General features: G+C 37.2%; 1 protein-coding gene across 1 annotated transcript in view; it reads right to left on the minus strand.

Annotated features, from left to right (window-relative positions):
* The window catches only part of CSMD1 (CUB and Sushi multiple domains 1), a 1,283,073-nt gene that overhangs the window by 295,981 nt on the left and 975,035 nt on the right, over positions 1–12,057 (minus strand). Inside the window, exon 21 of the mRNA XM_074861694.1 lies at positions 11,673–11,861. Within this exon, the coding sequence (XP_074717795.1) occupies positions 11,673–11,861 (189 nt within the window). The remainder of the gene's footprint in view (positions 1–11,672; positions 11,862–12,057) is intronic.

Genomic DNA, 12,057 nt, shown 5'->3' on the forward strand with positions numbered 1-12,057 from the left:
CAAATAATATTTTCATGATACATCCTAGTATCATGATACAACCTAGTAAAATTTATCATAGTTCCTTAAGGAGATAGTGAGCAGGGAAAACCCAGACATGTAGACAGAAGCAGCATGCAAATCAGGTAATACAATGAAAATCTAGGTTAAGACAATCTCAGAAAGGAAAGTTGAAGAACTAATTCAAACTTTCCTTCCCATTTTCATGTGATGTTTGAATACCTAAATCCTGGAAGAGGTGATCAAAGTGTTTAGTTACATGTCCTTGTGAACAGGGAAAAATAACCATCTCTAGAAACAAGCATAGCTCTTCAGCCATAATGCTGAGTAGAAAGGCTAGCTAAAGGTCATTCACATTAGCCAAGATATTAAGAAGTTAAAAGAAACTGATTAGAAAATACAACCTAATATTCATTTTGATTTTGTCTTATAATCTTACTACTGCTTCAATTTTGAAATTAATATTACAGAGAGATTATGATGGAATAAACTAAATTTATTATTTTCTACCTAAAATTTTCTTATAGCAGAGCCATATCTTCTATGATCTAATAAACATATTTATTGTACTGTACCCCTCAGAGATTAACAAATCCAGCAGGGTGAACTAGCAATTTCTGAAATGTCTTTTGAAAAGAGAAGGTATCTACACTTGGGCACTGTACCTTGCAATTCATTGTAAAGATCTCTCTGTTCAGGTTTCTACCCATTGCCTTCAATAATCAGTGAACAGTAAGTACATCTTTGCCAAGTAGGAAGGAAAGAATGAAATGCCTCCCTTCTTTCAGAATTTCATCAGCATATCATAGTGCATCATAAAGGAGTACCAAAACTAAAAGACTCATTCCTCACCTGTTAGAGAATCCCTGCAAATGATAAAGTCACACTTCAAAATGTACTTAGGAGATGATTTAGGTATACATCAGATGCATGCATTCAACCCTGCAACCTAAACTCCCTCTTTTCCCTCAGCCCCTACTTATTAGCCACCTATATCTGGAAACATGTATACTCACTGGGTATAGAAATACAGAATCACAGAATGGTTTGAGTTGGAAGGGACCTTAAAGATCATCTAGTTCCAACCACCCTTGCCATGGGCAGGGACACCTTCCACTAGAGCAGGTTGCTCAAAGCCCCACCCATGTCTTGTTTCATGTCACATTTCTGCTTTTGCAGATACCTTCTTCTCTGCCAAGCCTGAGAAGATATTTGCCACGGGTATCCAAAAATAGGAAGCAAATCAGCATCTAACTTCTCTCAGTACCGACAACTGCCTTTGGAACAGGCTGCCCAGGTAAGTGGTTGAGTCATCATCCCTGGAGGTACTTAGAAGACATGTAGATGTGGTGCTTAGGGACATGGTTTAGTGGTGAACTTTGCAGTGTTAGGTCTGCAGTTGGACTCAATGATCTTAAGGGTCTTTTGCAACCTAAATGACTCTATGATTCTATGAGTCTATGATTCTATGACAAAGCCATGCCAGAGTGCATAAGGGAATATGAAATTCATGAGGCCAGGGACAGCATTCTGCACTGAAGAATGAGAGTGAAACCTCTGGAGTATGGCACTGAGCTGGAGGGGGAGCACTTTCTGGATTTGAGATCTATCTCTAGTGTTCATTGTGTTGGTTCATTGAATTGTTAGATCCAAATTTTTAAAAAGTTACTTATAGGAAAGTTTCTTCTCTTAACTCATGATTCTTCCAATCCCTTTTTTAACATTAGCACAACCCCAATAGAGAGTGGTAGAAAGCACCTGACTAGTTTGACTTAAAGAAAAGTATAGGTAAAAGCATAGTCCTGGTTTGCTAGATGAGATCTAGGAAATCTGCCTTACCAACAGATTTCCCAGAAAAATTGTGTGGTTCCTGTTTAAAAGGCTAGTGAAGACAACAAGATAGCAGCTGAAACCTGATTGTGAAGATCTCCTTTAGGTAAACATTAGCCTCAGAATCAGGGACTTCAAGAGACTAAGGAGTTGTTCCACCCCATTTCTGGACTCCAGTATTCGCCAAGCTTCTGAGATTCGTAGAGTTTTGGGGATGCGCAAAAGTGCATGACTACCTAGGAGCTTTACTCTTAGATCTGTCTTCTAGGGGGACCAACTCAATAAAAGCTGGGCTTTGTCCTCAGGAAAAAGTAGTCAACTGTGAAATGTAAATGAAACTGTAATAGAATTGTGTAATTATAGGTAGAGAAAAAACGAGCTATTGCTGGAAGGAAAAAATGAGGGTATGTGTCTACACTCTTGTGTAATTTTGTTCACACAGCCATGAAATAAGTATAAATGTATATATATACATTTGTAACTACACAAAGGCAAATGACATAATGGGAATAAATTATATATGTGGAAATAGTGTCAATAATGCATCATAAACACAAATAGTAATTAAACACATATTTTTGAAAAAAACCCAATTTTTTTTCTGGAAAACACTGGAATAATAACTGAAGCAATAATAACAAAACAACAAATGATAACCCAGGATGAGATGTCAATGAATAAAGAGGAAATAAATTGTTTTCTGTTTTCAAATCTCAACTAAACAAAATATAATCAGGAGAAGCTTGTCTGTACTCCAGTAGCTAGGTTTTTACCTACACACAAGCATACCAACAAACACAAAACCAGTAATTTTAAATTATAATTGAATTATTCAGAAATAAATTGGGGAAATTAAACCTACAACACATAGACAAACATGCCAGTTACAGTAATGTGCCCGATTATAATGTTACCAGCCTTATAGGTGATAAGCTGTTTCAGAATAATAAAAAAATATATGCCTATATCAGTACTCTCAAACCTACAGATATGGGTTATTTTAGTGACATTTCTTCTTCAAGGGACTGTGCATATTTATTTTCCAGATAGACCTGTGCCAGGATTGCTAGGAAGGTATTTTTACCTTGACATTACCTATAGAAATGTGCTCCTAATACCATTAATTCTGTGCATCACACAAAATAGCAAAGTAGCAGAGTGTTTCTCCCTCTCAGTTCACCTCAATCTTGCATTCCTCTCAGAGTAAATTTTGAGGAGAGGAGTAAAAGAGGACAGTGTGAATGTACGTTTAGACAACATATCTCAAAGAACAGTTACATAAAGGTAACCAGTCAGGTTTTTTTCCTTCGAAAGACTGACTATGTCCTTTATACTGTGGGTAACTGCAGAAAAGCCTTACTGTAGGATACTGGCTGGAGTCACTAGTTAGGTAGAGACACAGTACAGCTCTTCCAAATGTAATCAGTGTGTCTAGAAAGATGGGAAAAAGTACTCATGTGTCTCATCTGCAGATATCATCTACTAGCATATTTGACAGGAAAGGCATCATTGTCGTTTGACTGCTTTTGAGGAAGCTCTTATAGGAAATGAGATTTCCTTATGCATGACCCCACTACCTTTATTTCAAACAATTCAATGTAGAATGTGAAATTCTCTGTGAGGAGATTGGAAGTCCCAGTGTTTCTACAGTTGGTATAGAAGAGGTGGAGGGAAGGGATCTGGCTGGATGGCCGGGCCCAAAGAGTTGTGGTGAACAGAGTTAAATCCGGTTGGCGGCCGGTCACGAGTGGTGTCCCCCAGGGCTCGGTTTAGGGGCCACTCCTGTTTAACATCTTTATTGATGATCTAGACGAGGGGATCGAGTGCACCCTCAGTAAGTTTGCAGATGACACCAAGTTGGGTGGGAGTGTTGATCTGCTTGAGGATAGGGAAGCTCTGCAGAGAGACCTGGACAGGCTGGAGCGATGGGCTAAGGCAAACTGTAGGAGTTTCAATAAAGCCAAATGCCGGGTGCTGCACTTGGGCCACAACAACCCCCAGCAGCGCTACAGGCTTGGGGAGGAGTGGCTGGAGAGCTGCCAGTCAGAGAGGGACCTGGGGGTGTTGATTGACAGCCGGCTGAACATGAGCCAGCAGTGTGCCCAGGTGGCCAAGAAGGCCAATGGCATCCTGGCTTGTATCAGAAATAGCGTGGCCAGCAGGGACAGGGAAGGGATCTTACCCCTGCACTCGGCACTGGTGAGGCCGCACCTCAATTACTGTGTTCAGTTTTGGGCCCCTCACTACAAAAAGGACATTGAATTACTCAATCGTGTCCAGAGAAGGGCAACGAAGGGTCTGGAGCACATGTCGTAGGAGGAGCGGCTGAGGGAACTGGGGTTGTTTAGTCTGGAGAAGAGGAGACTGAGGGGAGACCTCATCGCCCTCTACAACTACCTGAAAGGAGGTTGCAGAGAACTGGGGATGAGTCTCTTTAACCAAGTAATGAGCGATAAGACAAGAGGTAATGACCTCAAGTTGTGCCAGGGAAGGTTTAGACTAGATATTAGAAAGCATTTCTTTACAGAACGGGTTGTTAGGCGTTGGAATGGGCTGCCCAGGGCAGTGGTGGAGTCCCCATCCCTGGAAGTGTTTAAGAGTCGGGTTGAGATAGCGCTTAGGGATATGGTGTAGTTGGGAACTGTCAATGTTAGGTTAATGGTTGGACTAGATGATCTTCAAGGTCTTTTCCACCTAGATGATTCTGTGATTCTGTGATCTCCCTGAAAAGCCACATCATGTTAATGTAAACAGAGAATTCACCAGACAGGTAAGGTATGGGGAGTTGCTTCCATAGGAGAAGCACACTTTTAAGAGGGAATAAAAAAAAAAAAAAGAAAAAGAAAAAGTTTAATCTTCAGAGATGGGGAAAACTTAACACCACATTGAGTAATGATCATGTCTGTTCTTTAAACAGTGCAAAGGGAGTAGGTAGAGTCTTCAAAACTCTGTGATGAGCTGGAATGATACTGCATAATCACTTGAGATTCAAGGCTGAGATAAACATTAAAATCATTCTAATTACAAAGACAAGAGAGCGAAGGGTTGACACAGGGAAATAAGATTTACAATGACACCTCTTTAAGAACATCCATCTGATTTTGCAGATAGACTTGATGGTGTCTTTTTACTGTGAAAAGGAGGGTCCTTACTGATGAAGCAGGGATGCTGCCTCATTATGAGAGCTAACCAACTTCCAGACACTCAGATAAAGACCTCTGAAGCTCATGGAAGACCATCTACCTGCACAGCATGGAGAGAAGGCTAGCAAAAATGATGATAATGCAGTCCCTATGGGACTCAAAGTCTTGGACTAAAAACGCCAGGGTCATGAATTTAAGCTAACCACATCTCCCAAGCTCTGGTTTTGCCTTACCTGGAAAATAACTCTTCAGAGGAGAAGAAATGGTGGAAAGGCACAAATGGTTCTCTGACCAGGAAAATTTCAGAACATGTTGGAGATGAATCCTGGAGGAAGGACTTGGAATTATTTACTTGAATGGAGAAGGGCGAATGGCAATATCTTTGGAAACCCTGATGGTTTGTTGTTTTTTTCACCAGCAGATGAAACTGAGTACTATTTCTGTGATACCAATCAGTATGTGCTTGTGTGAATGTTTAGTTTATAGACTAATGCAATTAAATTTGAAGGGGTTTCCTTCTGAATCTGATGAAAAGAATCACGAAAGCATATATATTAGCATGTCCCCTAGAAGGACCATAAAATCCTTGTTGATGTATAAAGCCTGATGTATATATATCACGTAGATGAGTTTGGTCAATGTAACGATGATAATGAGAAAGAAATAATCAAGAGGCAGTTGAACCCAGTAATGTATTTAAGACTTTGTGCCACTGAGTTGAGACAAGATTGGACTTCTGAATGTACACTGAAGCCTGCAGATTTCAGGACAAGTAGTTCCTTTTCAGTCTTTAAGAATTAGTCTTTGTGCGAATTCCTCTCCAAGGTAAGAGGATATCTTCACCCCTAATGTCTTTGGTACAATGGTAACAAGAAATGGGACCTTTGTAAACATTCTTGTGCTAAGAAAAAAATCATATGAAAGCAGCTTGTACTGAAATTCATTTAATGTGTCTTTTCCCCTCAGTTTCACTCAGATGCTTAGCAGAGTTTCTTTCCTTGTGTTTGTCTTAGTTGCGTTATAGATATCTTTAGTCTGCTGCATTCTTAGAGACTAAATTTTCTTTGTAGACTGAGTTAAAAGAGTTATTTAGGTATATTGTTTCAGATAAGTGCCAGTTGTCTATGCATAAAAGGCTTTCTTGATCAATTAGGAAGTTGGATCTTGTACATGGATTTAATGACAGATGTCTTAGAACCAGTCTATAAATTAATTCAAAGCTGAACATAATAAGAACAAAAAGGAAATGTTGAACTCTCAGTAAATAAATTTCCTTTCTATATGAATTACAGGCTTATCATGTATACATATGACTGGATATGCATCTCTAAATTATGCTTGAGACAGGCATAACTGTGTCTGGCACAGTAAGTGGTTACACTAGTCCTATAAATTCATGGCTGATATTTCATTAAGCTAATTATTAATACTTTGGTAATCTTTGCCACTTTGCAATATGTCATTCACATTATGGAGATAAATGAGCACTTTCAAGATATCAGCTATGAATCTCTTATTACTGCACAGTATGTAGGAAAGGCTTTCTAAAAGATATACACATTTTTTTTTAATGTTTAAAAAACAGAAAAACCCAAAACATATATGACAATGATAGAAAATATCTCTTTTCTTCAGTGAAAGGTAATAGTATTCCTGCAGATCAATACAATTTTATCTCTGAACTAAAATAAATGTGTTTGAATGGAACACAGAGAAGCCGATCAGAAAGAAACACCAAACCAAAAAAAAAAAAAAAAACAAACAACCACAAACAGGCAAATATCTCAAATTTCCCAAGACCTATAACTTCTTGAAGTTTCCATATATGAAATAAGATACTAATTTTTATGGGAAATAATTAGTATAGACTTTATTGGTACTTAGTATAGTGCAGACATGCATTTTGATTCCTCTTCTAAGAAAATTAAATGTATGTCTGGTAACAAGTACTGAAATGAGATTCAAGTAGGCAAACAATTTCATATTGAATTTACATACTCAAAATTATAACTTTTTGAGCCTTTTGTGTGGTTGAGCATCTTTGTTCATATGAATGGCTGCACATAACTGAAAAATAAATGTTCCATAAACACTAATGGTTCAAAATTTATATGCAAATGACACATGAGTAAAATAAATAGAGCACCTATTCAAACATGAAAATGAATAATACAAAACAAAAATTTCCATTTTATGAAGTAAGTTTACGAGATGGTAATTTTGAATAAAATCTTAAACACCAACTATATAGCTTATCATTCTAGCACAATTCTTAGTATATATGGAACTTCATAATAATTATTCAAATCTTCAGATAATATAAATTATGAATATAAATAATATTAATTTAATTTTATCTTATTCCAACAAATATCTCTAACCTCATGTGGAAAATTATAACTAATGAATTTAGTAACAGACACAGATAACTTTCCAAATAATACTACTTAAATGTTAGTAAAAAATACATCTGGAAAAAAGAAAGCTTACATAAAATGAACACGTTAGTTTTTGTTTCCTTACATTATTGAAGTGTGCATAAAGATTGGCAGATTATACTTTTAGTGCATGTTTCCAACTTTAAATTCTTCATGATTTAAAGATGTCAGTAGAGAGTATTTGCTTATTTTTCCAGTGTTGTCCCAACAGTTAGGATACATTTTCACTCACTATATACTAAATACATTTAAATACATATATATTCCTTCCTAATGCAATTTACTGATTCTTTGGCATTTTCAGAATTTAACTACAGGAGCAGTGACACATTTCTTACTCCAGCCACCAACTGGCTCTTACATAAAAATGAACTGATGGGATCCCCCTTACACACCACCTACCAAGAGGACAGGTTTTTGTCTTTCTTCTTGCAAGGCTTGGTTATAAAGACAGGTCTAGAATTTATCTGAACTTTTAGACAACATCGAATTAAAAGTGGTTGTAATTTTGGCTAAACTGCAGCAGGTTCTGCTTACGTGGTAAAGAGAGCCTCCTCAAGAGGACCTTAAAAGTCCAAAGGATTCACTAAATACATTTCTCAGAAACTACAAGTGATTTCAAGATTGAAATTTTACACCTTCAACCCCTAAACCATCGATCTTTGTCTAGAAAGCCTAGAAAACCCTTGTAAAGCTTACCATCTTTCCATGTATACTATAGACAGTATTAATTCACTTTTCAGAGATAAGATTACCTCAGAATAGAGAAAGAATAGCACACAGGTATGTAGAAGAAATGGGAATTCAAATTAGGTCCAATGAAATGTAATGAAGGTAACGAAATGTAGTATGTGCTAAAGAAGTACTTTAGATCTGCAACAGACCTCTTGGCCACAAGGGTTCCTACATGTGCTAACAAGGTATATGATAGAAGAGCAATAAAGATGGTGAGGCAAGACAATAGGAACAAGCAGGCCAACTGGGAGGCCTTTGTCAATTACTTATTAGAAATAAATAAATAAATGGTCGTAATTCCTCTATTTAGGCATCTAAATGGTGCCCAGAGACTGATTCACCTCACTGTAAAATGGATACCTAAATCTAGGATTTCTACTGACTTTATTGACTTAGCTATCTATAATTAGGCTTAAAATTTTTGCTTGCATGTATGCAACTACACTGCAAACAGTCAAATTTAGATGTTTGAATCTGTACTGGGTCTGGCTGAGCCAGAATTGGTTTTCCCCTGTAGCAGCCCTCATGGTGCTGTGTTTTATGCTGGGAGCTGGCAGGGTGTTGATAGCACACTGGTGTTGTGGCTACTGCTGAGTAGTGCTTACACAGCACCAACGCTCTTTCCAACATTTCCCCCCCCTGCAGTGGGATGGGGTGGGCAAGATCTTGGGAGGGGACACAACCAGGACAGCTGACCTGAACTGACCAAAGGGATATTCTATACCATGTGACCTCTGCTCAAGTATAAAGCTGGGAGAAAGGAGGAAGGGGGTGGGGTCACCCTTGGTCCTCCGAGGCAACCACTACACGTATTGGAGCCCTGCTTCCTGAGAAGGCCCGACATCGCCTGTTAATGGGAAGTAGAGAATAAATCTGTTTTCTTTTTTTGCTTCCGCGTGCGGACTTTTGCTTCGCTTTGCTTATATTAAAACTGCTTTTGTTTTACCCACAAGGGTTGTTTTTTTCTTTTTTTTCCTATCTTATTTTCTTTCCCCTCTTTGCCCTGTTGAGAAAAAAAGGGGAAGGGGGGGGAAGTGATAGAGTGACTTTGTGGGTACCTGGCATTTAGCCAAGGTCAAACCACCACAGAATCTGAATCTGGATCCCATCTACTATAAAATACCTGCAAACTGACAACCCCTGCTCACAACCCATAGTACTGGAACCAGTTAAATTCCTGGTACATGACAGCTGGTGATGGACACATACCTGTCCTCTGGAGAGTTAGATAATGAATTTCATAGAATCATTCAGGTTGGACTTTGTGTCTTCCAGCAATTTGTCATAATATCCAGCCATCTTCAAGTCCTCTAGAACTGTGTTTGGGGGTTTGAGGGTTCTTTTTTATGCTTGTTTTTTTTTTTTTTTAGACAGAGACTACCATTATTTAAATAGACCAGTATTTTTCCCTTTCTATATTTCATCTATGTTTTTTAAGATGCTAGATAAGGAATCATATTTTTAAACTATCTCATTGTACTTTGATATGACATCACAGAAATTAATAACATATAGATATTTTTATTAGGTAGAAACACTTTTCTTCCTGGAAGACTTATCTTTCTTCTGTCAGGGCTCAAAATAGATCAGTGATTTGCTTAGAAAATGCTTTATATTAACATCATTTTTAATCATTCCATTTTGCTTCCTATAAATTATATAGGTACTAAATACACTAATATGTTGACGGTATTAGAATCAGCTGCTTAAGGAACCCCTAAGCAACAGTTAAACTCTGAGCAACAGTTAAACAACATGCAGTAACAAGTGTTTTTATTTTCTAATTGCACATGGATACAGCCTAACGATACCTTGATAAAGCTAATGGTTAACATATTACTCAATTATGAATTCTAATAATGCACAATTAGCAGTTTTCTTCAAGAACAGAGAAATAAGGAGCTAATTTTCCATTCAGACACATGGACAGATATAGAATAGCTGAACACTCTTAAAATTAGGGAAAATAAAACGTTAGGTCCAAAGTAAGTATGTGAATATTATTCTGGTGAAATCTGCACTCTTAAAATCAGTATGGACTGAAGGAGTTAGGTCTCTTCTCCCTGGAGAAGAGAAGGCTTGGCAGGGGCCTCATCACTGTATTCCAGTACTTAGAGGGTACAAAGAGGACAAAGGCTCTCTCTTCACAAGGAGCCACATGGAGAAGACAAGGGGCAACAGGTACAAGTTTCTCTCAATATAAGAAAGAAATTTTTTACAGTGAGAACAATCAATCACTGGAACAACCTTCCAGTGTGGTAGAGTCCTCATCGCTGTAGTTTTCAAGACGCAATTAGACAGGGTGCTAGATAATCTCATCTAGACTCCCTTTCCTACAAAAGGCTGGACTACTTGATCTTTTGAGGTCCCTTCCAACTTGTATGATTCTGTAATTCTATGATATAGGATGGTGTGCACATGGTTAGCCAACATTCATAGACAAACAGTGTTAAGAAGTCAGTGATACTTCTAAGATAAATCAAGCTGAAAATAGCCTAAGATTTAAATCTAGAATTTCCAAATGTATGGCAAACTCCATATGATATTGTTTTCTCTCTCATCTGTTACTTTCTTTCATCATGAGTTAAATAATACTAGGTTTTTAAAACAAATTAGAAATAGTTTACTTTTTTCCATAAAAACTATATATGCATATACATATAAACTATATGTTTCCATATAAACTATATACATGCATATACAATGTAGATGATATGACCTTTTTCAGACATAGAGATACATCCCTTTAAAACAAACAAAAGAACTACACCAAAGCTGAGTTTCTCCCGTAATGAAATAAAATCTTATTTAAAACAAGAACCCTCTTAAAGAAATCTATTTAGAGGTGTGTGGAACTATTTGACATTTCAGAAGCATTATGTACCAGATCAGATTCACTTCACATGGTGCTGATAAAACCATCTCACAAATCAAATACAGCAACACTACAAATTTTACAAAATTTAGTCCCAGAGCTTTTCCCAGAAAAGAACTGTTGAGTCAGTTTGAGTTTATACTTACTGATTTTTAACAACAGCACATTAGTTTTAAAAAGTATAGTTTACAGTGCTGTAATACAGTTGATAAACTGTAAAAATAAAACAGTTTAGGGTTATAAGAATAAAAACCAAAATGAGAAAACACCCTTAAAACCAGATGGGGGACTCTAACAAAGGCTATTTTTCATCTAAAAGCTCTAAACATTGTTTCTTTACCCTGAAAGACAAAGTAAGAAATTTATATCTTAATAATGGTAAACATACAGTTCAATAATTAGATTTGTATTTTATCTCACAAGACATTTTGATCTTATTTTCCATGACAGCTCTAACTATTCCTCTTTCTTATTTTTGTTCTCTAAGTAAAAGAGACATGCATTACTTATATCTTGCACTGACTTTAAAGTTTGTACAGCTTGGGGATCAATCCTTTCAACCCAAGCGCTTTGTTCTCTGCCCATTATTCTGACACATGCCATGTGCTATTAACGATTTGATGAATGAAATGAAAGCATGTGACCACCTACCCACACACCTTGGCAGAGGTGCACTCCATACACGCCGACCACCTCCCAGGCAGGTAAGTTTATTAGCACCTTCCAGGCGATATCCAGGGAAACAAGAAAAGATCAAGGAATCTCCAACACCAAAATGAAAACCAATTCGCCTACTGAAGGCAGGAACACCAGGATCATCACATGGCTCCAGATCATATTCTGTAGGTAATAAAACATAATATATAAATAAATAGGACAAGTTGTCCACATGGGAAAAAAAAATATTACCAAAGTAGTTGCATTGTGTTAGTAAGGAACACTTGGAAAACATATATTTCAGAGTTGTGTTCTCTACTAAAACCCAGTACTGTTTCTATATGTCTGTTAGGGATATATCACATTAATTACGTATCTA

Source organism: Strix uralensis, chromosome 3 (genome assembly GCF_047716275.1).
Source record: "Strix uralensis isolate ZFMK-TIS-50842 chromosome 3, bStrUra1, whole genome shotgun sequence".
NCBI classification, from domain to species: domain Eukaryota; kingdom Metazoa; phylum Chordata; class Aves; order Strigiformes; family Strigidae; genus Strix; species Strix uralensis.